Source organism: Notothenia rossii, assembly GCF_949606895.1.
Source record: "Notothenia rossii genome assembly, chromosome: 3".
In the NCBI taxonomy this organism is placed as follows: Eukaryota; Metazoa; Chordata; class Actinopteri; order Perciformes; family Nototheniidae; genus Notothenia; species Notothenia rossii.
Genome location: NC_136901.1, coordinates 80,290,829 through 80,310,718, shown reverse-complemented (window position 1 = coordinate 80,310,718; position 19,890 = coordinate 80,290,829). Strand labels below are relative to the sequence as shown.

The 19,890-nt window shown below is 43.4% G+C and overlaps 1 protein-coding gene across 1 annotated transcript; it reads right to left on the bottom strand.

Moving 5' to 3' along the window:
• Positions 1 to 270: 270 nt before the first annotated feature.
• On the bottom strand, positions 271 to 17,759 carry LOC307033061 (uncharacterized protein; the record flags this gene model as incomplete). The annotated part of the gene is made up of 8 exons (XM_079671333.1): positions 271 to 3,476; positions 4,096 to 4,240; positions 4,908 to 5,503; positions 12,552 to 12,693; positions 13,254 to 13,430; positions 15,525 to 15,713; positions 16,192 to 16,371; positions 17,664 to 17,759. 8 exons carry the CDS (start codon positions 17,757 to 17,759, stop codon positions 2,764 to 2,766), a joined length of 2,238 nt encoding a protein of 745 aa, XP_079527459.1. The 3' UTR covers positions 271 to 2,763.
• Between the last annotated feature and the right edge of the window lie 2,131 nt (positions 17,760 to 19,890).

The following is a 19,890-nucleotide window of genomic DNA, read 5'->3' as shown; positions in this document are numbered from 1 at the left end:
ACAGAACCACTTGCACTCACCATAGATGCACAAACACACACACATGTGCTGCTACATAAACATTCACCCTTCCCTCATTGTGCACAAACGGTTCCCTGTTTGATCAATAATATGTACCATGCTTCCTCTCTAAAAGATACAGACACCTACGTTTGAAATGGAGATCCATTTCATCTCTCTGGCCCGCAGGATTTAGACCAGCCTTCAGTTTTGAGACAATTTGAATTGTGGCAGAAACTTGATTTTGTACAGGAAATGACTGCTGACTAATATCAGCACGCAGGCGTCCACTCTGGGAACTTAGCGTCCTCCTGCAGTGTGCAGAGAAAGAGAAGGAGGTAGATCCAGGCAGCGAGCCTCTCTTTCTCTCTCTGTCTACCTGGCCAATTCCAGACACTACAGGGGGGAGCAGGGCACACCACCATAACGCGGCTCTACACTGACATCATCCTGGATAATCCCTACTCTCTGTCTATATCTTTATAGAACACTAGCTATTGATTCTACATGCCTCATTTTCCCTCGCTAATGCATACCTAATTACTTTTTAGATCCACAAAGAGACGCCAGGTTGAAATGGAGTTGTCCTTATCGTATGAGGGTCATAGGGTGGGTTCTGTTCTAAACACAGCACAGTCATTGAATGCCTTAAAACCAAACTGGATCCATCGTAAATATGGACTTTTTCATTTAGTTTTTACATTCAGGGACAGCAGGTGGTTGAATTGGGCTCACAGGACATGGAAAAGGAAGGATCACAGCGCATGAGCGTCCATACATTGAAACCAGTTATAATAGGACTTTTATGGGTGAACATCAACATGCTGGGGGTGCCTGGGGGGAATAAAGATCTGAGAAACAAGAAAGGAAAGGTGGAAAAAAAAGCCCAATCCATTTATTGCTCGAGGGCTGGTGTGAGAGATCCATTTTGATGTGCCTGGCACAGTGGAAATCTCCAGGAGCAGGATAAGAGAACGCCTGAAACAACTAAACTGTGGCTCTGTGTTTCACAGTAAATCATACTGGCTGGAGATACACATACACCCAGTTAGGAATTCATCTTAGACCTTAAAGCGACTTTCTGACCTCACACATGAGTTTGAAACCCATGTGCTGCATTCATTACGGCTCCCCCTCCAGGCACACAGCACTCACACTTTGACACCACCATCCTCAGCACTCGCTGCCTGTTAGTTTTGATACTGTTGCTAGGGAACTGTCCCCAAGGATGCAGTTCCACAGGTTTGTGAATTTGAAAGGTGATGTTTTCCCGTTCATAATACAAATGCTAATAGCCTTAAGAGAAGCTAGAGAGATCGCCCTTCTCCTCTTCTTCACTCCCACCTCCAATGAAGCATGTTGCTGTTCAGCTGCTGAAAAGCCATTATCATCTGTTGAATCCATCCCAGGCAACACTTAAGATTTGTTTTCAGTTAAGGTCTCACAGGTCGAAACAAAGGGCAGCTTGGGTCATGGATAAAAGAAAAAAAAGCAATGTTTATTCACAGACATGCATTTATTGGTATTCACACATCTCATTACACATTGATGAAACCCCATACATCTGTTTGTGGGCACACAAGCTGATGTCACAGTGACATTGTGGGAGAAAAAAGAAGAGGAGGAACTCCCAATAGGGCTGCAAGTCAGCATTGTGTTTATTTTAAGACAGTATAAAGGAGTAGGATAGAAATAAATACAGAAGGTGGTTACATGACCGTTTGTCCCCATGTGTCACCCAGCTGCTGTGTGACACCAGTGTCTATTATTATTAAACCTTTATTCAACAAGGTGGTCCCATTGAGGTCATCAATCTCTTTTTCAAGGGAGACCTGTCATAAATTAACTTCCGCTGTCATCCAGCTGCAGGAGAGTCGTTTCTCTTTGACCGTGTGATCCTCTGGGGTCTGGTCCATGTACGTCTTTCTATGCTGGTCATGGCTGCCTATATTCCCCAAACACACAGAACATGCCCTGCTCCCTGTGGTGTGACTAAAGCAGTGTGATTGAAGAAAAAGGCTCTCCATATCACCCCAGAGGATACTGCTTTCTCTGTCAAGACTGCATGTAGCCGGCCAACATGCGAATGATCATAACTCCCCTGCCTTTGCTTAACAACCTCCATTTTTGCTATTATGATGCATCTAAGCTTGTGTGTCACCTCTCACATCACAGGGCAATGAATCAACTAATCTGTTGACAACACTAACATCATTTCACACACACTCATATCATACTGATGATCTGAGTTTTTTTTCTTTTTTAATCACCGTTAATATACCTCATTAATTATTCAAATGTTAATTGTTTAATGGTTTTTATTTTATGTTGTTGTCCAGCACTCAAACACTTCTTGCTGTCCTTTCTCTGGAGTTTTTAATCTGTATAAAAACGTTTTCTGAAGAAAGGCTTTTTACTGTAATAACGAGTGGGTTACTGGCTGCTTTCTACTCTTTGTGTACAGAAATAAAAATATTTGTATTTGGCAAACTCCTCATCTTCCTGTGCTTTTTTTATGTGGCTGCAGTTATCCCTTTGAGAACTGAATAATGAAACTTAACTCAGAATGGGGCCAAATGCAGGTTGTTGATATTAATTTTTCTCATTCTGTTTATAATTGGTTTCAATGTGTCAGAATCAATATTTCCTGTTGAGACTTGAGGCTTGACTGTTCATCACGTAACTTCCCTGCTGTTTCACTTTCTACATCCATATTGCTGTTAGTCTAGATATATTCTTCTCTCCCTCAGCTTCCCCTTTGATCTATTCTGATTGAGTGACATCATTTCCTGTCTTATCACAGGGGTCTTTGTTCCCTTGGGCTGCTTCTCTTTGGCCCAGTTCACCACTTGATGGACATTTGACCTTCTCTGTAACCTTATCCTCCACTGATCTGTTGCTCACTACATTATCTTTTCCTGTGCCGGTGGGCTCGGGATCGCTATCTTCATCTGTCGCTCGATTATCTGGTGCACCCTGGCCCTCCCCAGGAACTGCGACACTCTCAGTATTTTCATTATCTTCACTTGCTCTCCCACTCTCTCGCCCTTTATTGCTCAGCTCTGCTTTCACATCTGGATCTTTCCCTGTTCCTGCGTCATCCACTCCCTCTGTCTCAGCAGGGGCGGGCTTCTCTGAGCGTTCCTCGTCTTCTATCTTACTGACTTCTGTCTTCTTCTCTACTTTGGTTTTTTCATCAGTGGTTTTCTGTGCAAATCTGACATTCTTCTTTCTTGCTGCACTCTTTGTCTTGCTCCCATCGGGCCCCCATTTCTCCTGGGTTGTATCCCAGTAAGTCTTATTCTGGCGGCACTGCATTAGGCGTACACTCTCACCCAGCTTCTGCAGTTCTTTGCGGACGTAGGGTTTGAACGATGGGTCCAATTTCTCCACCATATCCAAGTCCCTCCGAGCCTTCACGTCATTGCACAAAGCGCAATGTGCTCTCGCCCGCTGATAAACAGCCTTAAAGTTACCTAAGGGAAAAGACAATGTGGGAGTATAAATAAAATACTGACATGAGGAAACAGGTTATGGTCAGCTAGAATAAAACTTTTAGAGCAGTACAATTCAAAGTTACAAGGTTAAAGAAATACTGCTAAAGGGAGGATGAAGTAACTGCACTGAACACCAGTGGTGAGACAGGAGACAAAGTAGAAGGCAACAATTGGAGAAAAGTAATAGAAGGGAAAAGGAAAAGCGTAAGAACAATCATTTCGCATCAGCCTCGACTATAAATAATTTAGTCATAGCAGAAACAAAAAGAAAACAATGAATTCATTTTTGACTGTGATGTCCATGGGTGGGTGCCGGGGGAGGGAAAGAGAGACTCAGAAATGCTGTTGTGAATGTTTGGTTTCTACTTCCCCTGGTAAAGAGAAAGATCAAGGACTGTTGTAGTGTGAAAGCTGGTTTTGCTGAAGGCCAGGCATTTGTTCTAGCAACCGATATTGATATTATAAACTCAAAAGTAAAGGTGTGTAAGGAAACACAACTAAAAACTGAGCATGTTTATATACTTCTACCTATTTCTTTATCCGCATCTATTCTTTCCTCCCCTACCTCAACATTTATCTTCACACTAACATGTCGTACCTCTGTGCTTCTTCAGCAGCTTGTTGTTGAGCTCCACCACTTGCTGGTGTTCTTTTAGCTCCAGCAGGCACTGGCTGAGGTTAAGACTCAGCGGAAGACACACTTTTTCCAGCGACTCCCAGTCCTCGCCCTGTTGATCCACCACCTGCTGAACACACAGAGAGGACAAGGGAGTGTGAAGGAGGTGTTGGAGCTGCTGATAGGTGGCAGGGGGAATGTTGAAAAGATCAAATTGAAAGCGTGACAACAGGTAACAAAGATAAAGATATATGGGAGGAAGGATGAAGAAAAAGGAAACAGACACGAGGTAAAGTGTAGAGGCTTGTAAGAATAGGAGAAGAAATGAAGATGGAGGAGGGTGGGTTGATGATAACAGGGAGTTTGTTGTGAAAAGGCGTGACGGAGTTAGACAGCGAGGTGTGGCAGAGACGAGGAAGAGAAAGAAGCACAGGCGCGCGCTGTCACAGTGATATCTCTGTGCTGTTATATTTAGCGCTCTTTTCTCTGCTCTTCACATCCCTACCTACAATGCCACAGCTGCTCTTCAGTAAAAAAAGGAAAAGAAACAATGACAGATGATTATGGTTCACGAGCCACACTCCTTTCGTCAGACTACTTTTCGGCACATTCATTGCTCTGAAAGGACTGGAGGCTGTGTTTAATATTTTCGCCATCAATCCTGACGTCCATCTGGATGTTCATTGTCGTCATTAAAGGTTTTATTTGGCATTTCACTTTCCTGAAAATAAAAAATTATGACTTGTTTGCGTGGTTTTACACAACTTCACTCTGTATTCAATTACACTAACCGTGTTCTGGAGGATGTCCACATATTCGATGGCCTCCTTGAACTTTAGAGAAGCTTCTTTTAACTGGTTTTCTTTCATGAGGAAGTTCCCTTCTTTCTGCAGCATCATGATCAGCCGTAACATCTGCTGCCAGTCCTTCCCCTCTTTGTTATTGGCACCGTTTGGATTGATTTCAGAAGAGCTGGTCTCCTCTTCATTAACCATTCCCTCTGCTGGTGTAACCTCATTTCCCCCGAGCGCCTCTGCATTGGCTTCAACACAGAGGAGAGATGGAGATAGCTTTTTACCTTTTTCTTTGCCAACTTCATCTTTAGTGTCCTCTTGCTTTCCTTTTCCTTCCGCCTCCTCCTCCTCCTCATCCTCCTCTTCCTCTACCTCTTCATTTGTGTCTTCCTTTATCTCCAGCATGTTCCAGTATTGCTCCCTTTCCTCCCAGTACTTCTCCTTCATGCTCTCTGACAGGTTCTTCAGCTCTCGGTGGATTAGAGAGATCAGAGTGGCGTCCAGTTGGGACACCATGTTGAAGTCTCTCCGGGCTTCCTTCTCATTCCACACGGCGGCGTGGGCCTTGGCTCTCTTGTAGTAGCCCTTCACACAGTCTGAGAAACAGAATAACAACATTTAATACAGAGAAATCAAAGAAAAGCACGAACACAAAGTGATTAATGTTCTAACCTTGAGATATTGAATAATAAACCTGCTCTGTCTGCTGAAGCTGAGGTGGCATTTTGTTTGCATTTGGCAGTATGGTGTGTGTATGTCTCAGGAGCCCCAAGTTTGCTCAACAAAGAAATAAAAAATGTGGACATTCTGCATGTTTATTCATCACTAAAGCTTATGTGCTACAATGAGACAAAATAATATTGTTAGCTTTATATGAGAATGAATATCCCATTAAAGGTGGGGTAGGTAATTTTGGAGAAACCAGCACAAGTGCGCTGGAATTTGAAAATACACAACCGGAGAAAATCAGCCACTTCCTTACAGAGCCCCTCCTCCAACACACACGAACGTGCACATGACCAATGAGGGCACGAGATAAGTTTGTGCACAGATGGAAGGCTGACAGGCAGGTAGGCCATCCAGTTATTTTAGCCAGGCCGGCTAAAATGATTGGTCGTGCTTTTTACAGTAGCCTACTTACGGCTTCCACAGATGACAGTCGCGAAAAGACAGCATTCACCACTGGCCAGGGTCTATACCAGTTCAAATCCATGCCTATGGGTCTAACCAATGCACCCGCTACCTTCCAGAGGGTTATGGAGCTGGCATTAAGGGGGCTGCCATGGCACATCTGCATGGTGTATCTTGACGATATACTGATTTACAGTAGTTCGTTTGAGGCCCACATGTCTGCTCTGGAGGAGGTCTTCATTCGGATTGGGGCAGCTGGGCTTAGGTTGAATGCCAGGAAGTGCCATCTTGCCCGTGATCACGTGGTATTCCTTGGTCACGTCATCTCCGCCGGGGGGCTTCGTCCTGACCCCCGTAACACAGATAAGGTGAAGACTTGGCCAGTTCCACGGTCCGCTACAGAGGTGCGTGCTTTTCTGGGTCTCTGCTCTTATTATAGGAGGTTTGTGTGGAGTTTTGCCCAGCGTGCTGTCCCCCTCAACCATCTGACGGGAAAGGATATCCCTTTTCAGTGGACGGCGGATTGCAAGGAGGCATTTGAGTTTTTGCGGGATGGTCTTTGTGCCGAACCTATCATGTGTCACCCGGACTTCACCAAGAGTTTCGTGCTGTGTACAGATGCTTCGCAGATTGCTGTGGGGGCTGTGCTGTCACAAGAAGTGGATGGCCTGGAGAGAGTGGTGGCCTACGCTAGTCGCTCCCTCACAGCAGCTGAACGGCGTTGGTCTATCTACGACAGGGAGCTGTGGGCGATAGTGTGGGCAGTGCGTAATTTCAGGCATTACTTGGGTCTTCTCCCCTTCACAATTATTACAGATCACCGACCTTTGTTGGGTCTGTGACGACTTCAGGTTGACAATGACAGGACGGGGCAACGTAGCCGTTGGGCTCTGGAGCTGGACCCATACAACTGGGTGATTGTGCACAAGAGTGGGGCCAAACACACAAATGCAGATGCCCTTTCACGCAGGCCTGACACCCCTGAAGCTTTGGAGAATTCAGGCAGTCTCGCTGCCACATCCGCTCCCTTGAGTACAATTCTCCCTGGCGCTGGGGACAGTGGTCCTAGTGATGTGTGTGCTGTGGGGACTCCTGCCACGGCCCAAGCCCAGGGACCGATTTCAGGTCCTCCTTCTCCTGACTCAGGGTCTTCAGTGGACCAGACCCTAATCTTCACTCTGTCACATGATGGCTCCGGTATTAGGGAGCTCCAGCAAAAGTATGCAGACATCGGACAAGTTTTGGCCTGGCTGGAGCATGGCCAACGGCCCCCTATATGGAGGTTAAAAGGTGCTAGTCGGGGTGTGAAGAGACTTTCGCATGAGTTTCCCCGGCTGACTTTTGTGGAGGGACTTTTATGTAGAGTTGTTTGGCTGTCTGAGGCAGGGTAGTCTACTCAGGTTGTTGTTCCTGCTGTCTTAGTTCCAGAGGTCCTGGGACACTTGCATGGTGCTCCACTGACTGCTCACCTGGCGTATGAACGCGTTTAGGCACGCGCAAGAAGTGTGTGCTATTGGCCCTCCATGCACAGTGACATTCGATCATGGTGTGACCAATGTTATGCCTGTCAGAGAAGGAAGTTCCCGGTGCCTAAACACCATGCCCCCATTACCTCATTCACACCAACGCAACTCCGGTTCAAGCTCCGTGCTAGGGCTTTTCAGGTTCAGAACCGGTTCTTTGGTTTAGCTCCGGCTCTTTTCACACTGCCCAGAGTCCGACTGGTGCTGCGTCATTGCATCATCGTTTGCGTCATGACGTAACCGTTTGCGTGCCTGCTTTATAAAGCCAAAGCGCGCGGAAACCCCTCACAGCTGACACCGACAACAACAACAATGGCCGATTGTGCTCCAGCTTCCTCTGTACCTCTTCGGAAGATCAAATTCCCAGTAGGTAGCTGGTCTCTTCAGTGGACCACTACTGCTTGTTAAGTTGCTCCATCGTTGTGTACAAACTGGATAAAATGCGGGCTTTTTGTTGTTGTTCAGGAGTTGATCTGCCCCTGCCCCCGCCTCGACGTAAGCGTGACGTATGTGGTGCTTTTGCTCTGGCCGGACAATTTTTTGGTGCTTGAAACGAACCGGATTCCGGAGCTAAGAGGCTGCTCCGCTGCGGTGTGAAGAGGAAAACCCGGTGCTTTTCAAGCTCCAGCTCCGAACCGGCCCTGAAACACTGTTGGTGTGAATGAGGTACATGACAACTTCGCATGCAGTTAGAACTTTCCAGCGTGTGGCGGCTGACATACTGGAGTGGCCGGTCACATCAAAAGGCAACCGGTATGTGTTGGTTGTTGAGGACTATTTCACAAAATGTGTAAATCTGTATACCATCCCCGATCAAAAAGCCCCCACGGTCGCGGAGTGTCTCTTCCAGAACTACATCTTGGAGCATGGGGTAATGGAAACTGTGCACACTGATATGGGCAGACAGTTCGAATCAGATGTTGTGATGCATTTGTGCGGCATGTTAGGTGTGAAGAAGATGCACACCACGCCTTACAATCCGAAGTCTGATGGCATGGTAGAGAGGTTTAATAGGACACTTATCAATCAGTTGGCGAAATCTCTTCTATCATGTGAGGGGGAGTGGGACTCTTTTCTGTCACAGGTCGCGTTTGCGTACAATACCAGTGTACATTCCAGCACAGGCTTCACGCCGTATTTTCTCACGCATGGCAGAGAGGCCAGGACTCCTGTGGATGTTTTACTGGGTTCAAAGCGGGATGATCTGGTGCAGGGTCCCCGGGAAGACTTTGCTGGTTCCCTTCTCAGACGCTTGGACGCGGCGTTTGATCAGACAAGGGATAACAATTTTGCTTTAAGCAGCAAACAGAAGTCGTACTGTGACTCCAGAGTGAGGCACGTCCTATATGAAGTCGGGGATTTGGTGTGGTTAAATGATCCCACTGAGAGCCGCCGTAAGCTGGCTCCCCACTGGAAGGGGCCTTATCTGGTGCAGAGGCGAATGGATAGGGGTGATGAAGTGGGGGTCACATACCAACTAAGTAGCCCGTTTGGGGATGAAACCTCTCTCCAAACTGTCCATTATGACAGGTTAAGGCGATACAACCTGCCGGTAGCCTTTCCCTTTGAGGGACCATCAAGGTCTCTCTTAAACTTTGCTCAGCCTCTTCCGTTGCAAGATGCAGTCTCCCCACAGAGCTCTGGACGCTTGAGGTTTTCCGATGGGGAAAGTGACAGTGATCTTGGGCCGAGTTCTGGAGCTGGTGATTCCCCTGAGCTCAAACAAGCCGCACCGACGGTGTCCCGGGCTGGGAGGTTAGCGCGGCCTCCTGTCCGCTTTATGGACTTGGGCTGAGTGACTGGTGTTTACATGTTTGTGTGCTTCTTTTCTCCTGTGTATTCTATGCTGCATAATTGTGTTTTTTTGTTTCATGTTTCAAGTGTGCAGGACAGGGGAATAGGTTATGTTATACCAAGTTTTATTTGGGCTGTGGATGTGTATTATTATTATTATTATTATTATTTTATTTTTTTATGTTTTGTTGTGTTCTCACCATGTGTGTGGAAATGGGGACATTCCTTTCAGTAAGGGGGGACGCATGTAAGCATTGGGTTGAGAGGTCATGTGTTGTGAGCATGCGCAGTCTGTCCTGGTGTGGTGAAGGAGTACGTGGTGTGTCTGGTCTATAATAAACGGAGGCGCTCTCTGGGACGCTCCAAAAAGTACTAAGTCCCTGAGTTTTTGTTACACAGAAGTATCATTGAAGCCTTAACACCTCGGACGTTACATTCTTTTTTGAAAGTATGCAAAACAACATTTCAATGTCAATTAAACTACAAATATTTTACCGGTGTTATTTAGTGAGCTGTAGGGGTGCTGGTAGGCAGAAATAGTCATATTTAGACGGGACAACAACAACAAAAATCGCTGTACACGTGTAGCACTTAAAAAAGGATTTGGCTTTAAGTGGAGCTATTACAGTAGCACTTAATCTGGTTGGGTTTATAGATAAGAAATGCACCTGCAGGATTCTTGCTTTGGAGTTTGTTTCTTCATGGTTGAATGAACTTATTGTAAGTAGCTTTGAATAAAAGCATCAGCTAAATGAAATATAATGTAATAAGGGCCAGGTTAGCTGTATCCTTGTTTTTGCGCTAGGCTAAGCTAACTCACGGCAGCTTCATATGTTAACGACCTAAATGAGAGGGATATCTATCTTCTCCACCAGAAGAATGAGCATATTTTCCAAAAATCATAGGCCTACTATTTGCATTACACATTGAACACACAATGTCTTTCCTTTGTTTTAGCAGAATAGGCTCATGTGCTTGGTTAGCTTCCCTCTGATGGCTCAGATTTCTCTTCCTCTGTGCTAAATCTTCAGCCAATATTTAAACAGATTTCTTTGTCGCCTCTGGCAAAAGCTGAGACACTGCAGAGAGCCACCATTTGGTGCTTTTCTAAAGAACAACTGGGCTAAAGGGATGAAACAGCTGTAGAGCGGCTGACTTGAAGAGATAGGCTACGGACAATATGATTTTTTGTGTCAGGAGAAAAAACACCAAGGAGAAGAATGCAAGTAATGTGGAAAAAAAGACCAATGTGTGAAAAGTACTGAATTAGATTAAAGGCAGGACTAGAAAAGGATTAGAAATCAAACACTGAAAAAAGATAAAAGAAGTAAAGAGAAAGGTTGAGTGATGCTGGTTTGGGATTTGTCAGAAGCCAAATGAAACGACTGCTGCTTTGTGATGGCGGCTCGCATTGCACGGGGCCAGAGGAGCTCAGAGGCTCATGCCCACTATCTCCACCTAACTGCTTCAATCTCGTACTTGCTCACAAGGTTTACACATTTCTTAGTTCTGTCACACACGCTCGAGCACAGTCCACACACACACACACACACACACACACACACACACACACACACACACACACACACACACACACACACACACACACACACACACACACACACACACACACACACACACACACACACACACACACACACACACACACACACACACAGAAACAAATATAAAACTGGGAAACCAGGATGAAGAACACAGAGTGAAATAGAGGCAGCCTCGGTGGAGCCTGTCTATGGGTGAGGGCCATAATTCACAGGGCTTTGAAGTGGAGACTGTGCCAGAATGTGAGCTCCTCCAGGATTATATGAGTAGCCATGAGTATGACAGTACAATGCCCAGGGCTGCGCCAACTGTAAAACCCCTAATGTCAACCTGAGCCCTCCTACACACTCAACACACAGCCGCAACATAAAGCAGCCAGTGCAATAAAACCAGCACAGCACATGAGACCCTGACCTGTCAGCTTTATACAACATTCTGAAATTATTGTTTCTCTGAGTGGTCATATCCAAGGGTGGAAGTCTGTACAGGCCCTCATTTTACTCATCACTGAGCAGCTTTTCATGTGCATGATTACAAAGAACAGTTTGACATTTTGGAATAATATGGAAGAATAGTCTTATTGGCTTTTTGCTTAAAGCTTGAAAATAATATTCTTACAACTCCCAACAACAGTTGTTCATCTTATTTTAGCACAGGGACGGCACGCAGAGGGAAAGAATAATCTGTCTGTCGAAAGAGTGAAAAACTCTGTGTTGACAGGCACTTCCAATGCTAACAAATTAACATGTTGTGCTTCTGTACTATAAAAACCCTAAATAAATATGAACAGATGGTGTTTTACAGGACAGTGCTTGCTTTCAGTGAATATGCTAGGCAAGTGGTATTTAAAAACAGAATTTTTTTAACTTAAGCATAAAGACTGATTTCAACTAGGAGGACAAGCATATTGAAAGTTTACAAATGAACAGGTTTATCTTGTTTATTTAAAAAACAACAGGTTACACCACTTGCATATTTCTTCATTCTAAAATGAGCTTACCAAACCCTGGCAATTTACTAATGTACAGAGTGGTGATTAATTGGTTTAATGGTGCTGGTAATCTGAATGTGAGTTTAGGCCTTCCTGTGTGAAAACAGTCAAATGTTCCCCAGCTTAGTATCCCTGTAATATGTCACATTAACAACACAAGAACTTTCAGTTCCCAGCCATGTTGGTTAAATCACCCACCCAGAGCTAGAAGCCTACTATGTTAAACCTATGCTCTCAAATTAGCATGTAATACAGTTTTCCTATTTCATTCTTCAGACATTAATATCTCCACAGCTGCTGAGCCTAATGTTACAATTTCTTTTTGCAATTTGAACTTTGAGGAGAGACCTTAGCATTATTCTCTTTTTTCTTTAATCAAGCAATGACCCTGCCTGAATTATTACATTCGGATGTTTCCCTCTTCCTCAAGTCTTTATTCTAAGCTATATCTCCCAACTACTGTAAGCATGTTTCCAAAATGGATGCAGCTTTGTTAATGTGAAGCCAGGTTACACTAGAAACCAAGATGACCTTTAATACAACAACATAAATATATGTCCTCTCTCCCTGGATAGAGTAAATAAATAATATGTTTTAGTGGAATAATTAGTAATCGAAAATGAATATAATTCAGCGGTGTACCTTTGTGTTTCTCCAGCAGTTCGGTAGTGTGCTCTATAACATCATAATACTCCTCCAGCTCCAACATGCACTGGCAGTAGTTTAACTCCAGCGGGATGATCATTCGACCCAAATTGATGTAGTCTATATCACCCGGCATCTCCTACACAGACGAAGGAAATAAAAAGAACATGTTCAGTGATGTTGTTTTCGTTGGCAGCTCCTACACATACTTCGATAATTTATTTGAATTCTGTACATTTGAATGTTTTCTCCAAGGCACAATATGACATGACTTTAGAGACACTGGCACAGGCCAACTTTGTGCACAGGCCAACTTTCTGTAAGCCTCCAACATTTAACTTGGTAATATGTCAAAAGTTGCCAAAAATCTCACATGCAAAAGAATCCTTTACAGTCATATCAGAGCATCTCATACATAACTCTCCCTCCAGGATTCCTCCATCCTTGCAAACCCCTCTCATCTGTGACAGCGCTCCACAGCTCTACCTCCTCCTTCCTTTGCCAGCCCTCCCACCCTACTGACTGTAATCAGGCACACAGTGAAACAGAACAACAACAGGAAAACAGGAAGCTCCCACTGGAGAAGAGTAGGAGTTGGATGTCCCAAAAACCTAAAATCCTGAGAGAAACTTCAATGTTAACAAGTCTGTCACTCATTTTGCTCCCGCTGTCATATTTCCTCCGTAAACCTTCACTCACTCTGGACTGGACTGTTTTCAGCAGCAGGACAGCCTCTTTGTACTTGCTGGCAGCCTCTCTGTATTTTCTCTGTTTGACCATAGCATTGCCCTGCATGTGGAGAATTGGGACCATCTGCAGCTTCTCATCTTTTTCCATCATCCACGACTCCCTTTCGTAGGACATGGGGTCTCCCACCTGGAAGCCGCAGGGGCAACACAGAACAAAGATTACAACAGGATAAAGGCTCCTCTGATGGAAGCGCAAGTGAATGTTAAATAGGTACGAAGAATAGCTTACTTTATACCTATATTCCACTGCATTTCAGACACAAATGACAAAAATGAACTTTATTTGACAGCTATAGTTATTGTTAGTGTGATTTGACATACAAAACAATTGATAAAAACCTGATGTATTCAAATATTTAGGCCCTGCATAATATTTGTATTTGACTGATTATCGGCTCAGATTGAATTTGGGCAAATTTCTGATGGATGTATTGTATTTTTTCATTAAAGCACACTTAAATGGACTTTTACTTGTAACAAAATATTTTCAAATTCTGTTGTTGCTAATACTTAAAGGGGACCTATCATGCAAAATGCACTTTTGTACGTCTTTTATACATGAATATGTGTCCCCGGTGTGTCAGGGAACCCACCAAGTGTCCGAAAACACAACCCTCTCTATTTCCCTCCATACCCAAAATCTCTAAAAACGGGGATGGAACAGATCTGATAAAGACTGATCCAGATTTGAAAATAGTGTGACGTCAGTGACGAGGAGCTCCGCCTATATGGCCAACTCTCCACCAATCAGGGGAATGAGAGGTTGCCGTGGCATGGTAACAGGATGGTAACAGCATGGGGTCCTTCTCAAGTCGATTAAATGGAATCCTTGCGTCCCTCACTTGCGTAGTTTCCCTGCGTTTAGTCCCTCCCACCAATGAAGCATTGAGAGACGCAAGGAAACAACGAGAAGCAGGGAAATTAGTTTTAAGAGCAATGGGACGTCCTTTCCTCCCGAGCGTCACGTGAAGCGACGTCCGTTTGTGATGACGCCGCACAGCTGTTCGTCTGACAGCAGCTCTGTCCCCGTTATTTTCACAAACACCTCCGCCTCTGTTAGTACACATTTACTGACACATACATTTGTATCATCTGTTGTAGACGCGAATACATTAAATAAAATAAGAACTCATTCTCAAAAAAGATAAACGCCATTCTTAAAATGTATAAACGAAAAAAGCGATCATGAAAATGTTTCCAATAAATGAATAAAACATTTTTTGACCACTTTGTTGTTCAGATATATCACATATTTGTAACTAAATGATACATACATTTAAACAAAAACAGTATAGACTGAGGAGTGACTCTCGTGAGTTTCATGTTTTTTCTTCACTCCGCTGGGAAACTGCTCTCATGTCAAGGAGCATCAGATCAGTGCATGCCCTGCATCGTCCAATTAGTGAGCGATACACAGTAAGGGGGTGCGGCCAGTATCTGTAGATTTCATCGGAGGGTGGTCTGGTGATTCCTCGGTTATCGCTCCTCCATTATCGCTCCTCGATCGTCGGTCCTCCGGCAGAAATAAGCGCCATGAGACGGTACTCAAGATGGCGCAGACAAATAGACTTCCGGTGATACAGAGGACCGAGGAGCGAGGAAATGAAAATAATCGACTTGAGAAGGACCCATGATAACGTTACGCTCGTAACTCGGCCCCCTCCTTTGCAGGGGGGCGTGGTCAGCTGCAGCATGCAAAGACAGGGTGGAGGAGAGCAAAATAGAGCAAAATGAGGCATGGCTAAAATGCATGATCTGTTTGGTATTTTGAAAAAGAAAACGTATAAATATACCTTATATAGGTATGGCCCTACAATATTATTCAAATATAGCATGATAGGCCTCCTTTAAGTAAAGGATTTCTTCCACCTCTGAAGACCTGTTGACTTGTGCGTGGAAAGGTATTGTGAAACTATAGTCATAATTTTACTTAACTACTGCTTCTGAACCCCCTGGTTAATTTAAATAATATATAATATATGTTGCATAACATATATTTCCCTCATCCGAGAGGGACTTTAATTTCTCAGAGAAGTAAAAAAAATTGTTTCTGGGAGAGAGTAGAAGAGAGATGAAGTAAGTGTTGTCTTTTTTTTACTGTTTGCTTAGGTTTACAAGTGCCAAATTCAGAGAAAAGCTGAAAGAGACAGCTCATTAATCTACACTGTCATCTTATTTCACTATCCAGTGTGTCATAGAGTATTCTGCAAGCGGTGCCTACCTGCAACAGCTCCATGATGAATATGAGAGGCTGAGGAGTTCTCATCAGCTCGTCCAGCTCGGGGAAACCCGTTGAGTGATAGTTGAACATGTTTCCCATGCCACACATGTGTCTCTGGCCCTCCAGGGGGTCTTTCCCTTGAGCAACGAGCCTCATTCCCTTGGACACGATGGGATACAAGCCTGTGTGCTACAAAATTAACTCATCAAAAAACTATATAAACAACAAGTCTGCAACAAGAAATAGAAGCACTTAATCATGCCAACCCCTTGGTGCTGCCAGTCAGCACCAATCAGAACACATAAGAAATTGCCACAATTTAAATTGCAAATTACATTTTTCTCTAGATGAAAATCACAAAAATGTGCAAAGATTGTGTTTGTAATACTGATCATGTAGGAGGCTTCAGAAGGTTGTTTAATGTGAATCATAATGAAGAGCAAAAGCTACCCTCCCTCGCTCATGAACAATCATTAGGACCTATTTTAGAGGGTTTATTTCTATGTGTGTGTGTGTGTGTGTGTGTGTGTGTGTGTGTGTGTGTGTGTGTGTGTGTGTGTGTGTGTGTGTGTGTGTGTGTATATGTGTGTGCGCGTGTGTGTGTATGTGTGTGCGCGTGTGTGTGAGTGTGTGGGTCGGGGGTTGTAAGGTCTGTAATTCAACTTACAACAGCATCACACCAGAACTCAGCCACCTCTCCGATCCTCATGGACCCCAGCAGGGTCTCCCAGACTTCCATCTTGAACATCTTTCCGGCAAATATCTCAGCCGGCCGGCCTGCCAGTCGACTGTCATCAATGACTGTTCGCTCAAAGTCGTCCAGCAGCGTCTGGAAATGGAAAACCAGCTGGGGGTGGGGGGGAGGGAGGGATCAGGAGACAGTAAGAGTTATAGAGTGGAAATCATTCAATGAAACTTTTGTCAAGGAAATATACCTCTAGGTTTACAAAGTTGCACTGATATTATCAGATATTGATCTGATAATGACTCTGAATAGCTGGATCATGTATTGGGTGTCGCGTAATAAAAATAGCATTCATTAAATGTATTTATGTGTTATATTGAAGTTTGTAAAGTTAGGAAAGAAACGTTTAAGTTAAGCCTGATGTTGCATAAAGAATAAAAAAACAATGTAAAGACATCCCACATATTTACTTTGTATTCTTAATCAAGTTTTACAATGGAAACATCTTCTCTGGGATTGTAAGTATCCATGTTTGTCTCTGTTATTTTCTCCTTTTTGACCTTGTTTTGAAAATCTGACATTGATACGAAACAGAATACAAAAGATGGACATTTCAATTGACATTTGACAATGGTTGGCCTTTGACAGTGATTGTATTTTTTTTAGAGGTTGAAGTTAGTTTTTTACTTGAATTTAATTAAATGCTGTCATATCAAATGAAATCACTCCTTATGTAACACACACATGCTGCTTTTCATTATGTGTTCCATCTGTTTGTGTGCATGTGGAAGACTTGCAAAGCCTCAACCATCTCGCTGACTATAAAATTATGCTGGCTCCATGTAACCTTCTATTTATAGCTTGACAGATTGTGTATAATGGCAAGATATTTGTGAGAACAACCGGGAATCACCTCACCGGGGAGGTAGCACACACACACACACACACACACACACACACACACACACACACACACACACACACACACACACACACACACACACACACACACAGACACACAAACAGGCCCACAAACAGGCACACACAGACACACAGGTAAATTCATGCTGGCATTGTCATGGAAAATCTTTGTCACAGAGTCCAGGCCTGGTGCCATATGGCTGGATTTGACTAGAAAAAAGGAAAAAAGTCGGCAACCGGCGGATCAGTGGATGAACAGAAACACAGACAATGTGCCAGAAAACATGTTGCAATTTGGTTGACCAAATGTTTGTTCTGTGTTGTAGCCAGATACAAAATAAATTCCCACATCTGATGAATAATTCAACTGAATCTAATGGAAGTGGGCAATGCAACACATGGATACAAATATAAACTTTCTCCTGTTGGAATATACATGGCATCACAATGGCAATTACACAAGGCTCATATCCTGTCACACTGAGTTTGACTCTAGTATCATTTAGGTTATGGGATTAACTGTGGCTTGCTACCTTTGTCCCAACTGGAAGGTGTGGCAGCGGTCCTGAGCCTCCTGCCAGAATCTTCTTTTTGACTCCTGGATGGTTCAGCAGGAATGTGTCCTCCATTGTCACTGCCTCGAGCACTACCAGACAGAAAAGTGTGTTTTGGAGATTTATTTTTCTTCCTCTCTCGATCTGTCTTCTCCTGGTTTGCTAATTAGCCTTGTGGAGAGAGTCTTGGCCGGTTAGCTGCTCTCTGACAGATGGTGGGATTAGGCAGGGTTTGGAGGCGGACACTTTAATCTGAGGAGCTAATCTCTTGGCTACCCTTGCGATTGGTGGGCAATCCCTTCAGGAAGGAGCAGGAGAGGCTGAGAATGGCCGACGAGAAAGGCCCAGATCACTCTCGAACAAGTTAAGATCATTCTGGAAGAAAAGTAATCTCAGGGTTTAGTGACACAGCTGTCTAGCTCATACCTCACACAGGAGAGTGTACAGGAAGTAAAACTAGGCCCGCAGACATAACTAATACTGTTGGACAATTGATTATCCCAGAAATGATTGCAGTAAATGATATCATTTTCATTTAAAGCCCATTTCATGGCACTGATAAAGTGAGATAACAACATAATAATAATGTGAGTAAACCATTTCATATAGCAATACACCACCAGTGAAATAGTATCAACATAATGTGAGTTAACCCTTTTCAATAGCAACCCACGAATATTCAGTCAGTAGAATGGGGTAAACATATAAAATACCCTAATTAAAAACATTAATAATAAAACAAACAACTAACACAATACATATAATAACTCTCAGGCTCTGTAAACAAAAATGTGCAATGTCTTCGCAATGCCAAGTCTTTTATCACAGTCTTATAATGGCGGGGTAAACCCTGCTGTTTAGTCTGGTGTCATTGTGTCTAAAATGTTGGTGCCTTTTTTGGTGAACAAGCATGTTAACAGTAAACATGTAAACAGGTCTCTTTAAAAGAAAAAAGTACAACTAGTCTATCCTTCTTACAATAAGTTGATATTGAAATCATCATGGCAGGTTTTGGCTTATTTTTTCGTCAATTTATGATAACACAACACAAATAAGCCCTCCATCATTTGAGACTTGAAATGTTTTGGCATTTTTGACGTGACATGAGCAATTCATAGAGTGCAGATCAGTGTTCTGTTTACCTCTAAATGCAGCTCTGAAGAGGAAGCACTTTAATATGTAACAATGTAAGGTTGGAGCCATTCCTACTATCAGAAATGGTCTTGAGTAATTATCATTTCATTACACTTCATTTGCTAAAGTTAAGCAGCTCTTTATCCTAATTAGGGCCAATTATGACTCCAGTCAGCCCTGTTTCCTGATTGGTTAAAAGGTCAAAGATGCTGCCTGTGTTTACTGGATTTATTTGATGTCATGGAGACTGGAACGCACTCATCTGTTAACCTGCTCAACCTGCTTAGCGTGCTTATTATGCATGTGTAGTATCTTTCTTGAAATCATTTTTCATTTGAAGAAAGCCAAGACCTGTGCTTTAAATAAACTCGATTTTTTTATACCACATGTCGGCTATATGGTTCGATACTAGTTTAAGGGTTGATTTTTGAGAAACAATAACTAATGTATAAAACTTGAATTATTGAGCAGTAACAAAGACGCAAACGACTGTACGCTGCCAGTCAGCTCGATGTTAACCTAGTTTAAAGACACAGTGAAATAAAAAATACATTCCCCAGGATCTAATTCTGATGTTCATTCATCTCCTAACATGCATATTTGAGTGTTTCTGTGTCAAAACTCCTCATTTTTTCCTTCTTGTAAAATGTAGAATATATTTAATGAAACATCTTGAACTCTTGACAGCATTACACATATTTCACCAATTAAATGTTATCTGGGCGAAAGTCGTACTCAACAGTTAGTGAGCATGGGCAGCTTATAGAGACCTATAAGAAGGTCAGGGTTTGCGTAATAGCTTATTAGACCTGTGAATATTAATAATTTGGTTAAGGTCTTATGTATTAATCAAACCCTTTCCGGATTCCTCCAGGTCTAACAAGGCAGGGGATGGAGGCCTGCGTGGAGGCTAATGGAGAAGCGCCATATCAATCAACCAATGGATCTCATTAACATCCCTTTAGGCAAAGTAACTAAAACACCATCTATCACTGTCTTTATCACTTAAAGGTTTCATCCACCTTTCAGAAAAAGGAGCTTTATGCCCAACATCAAACTGCCAAAATGTGTG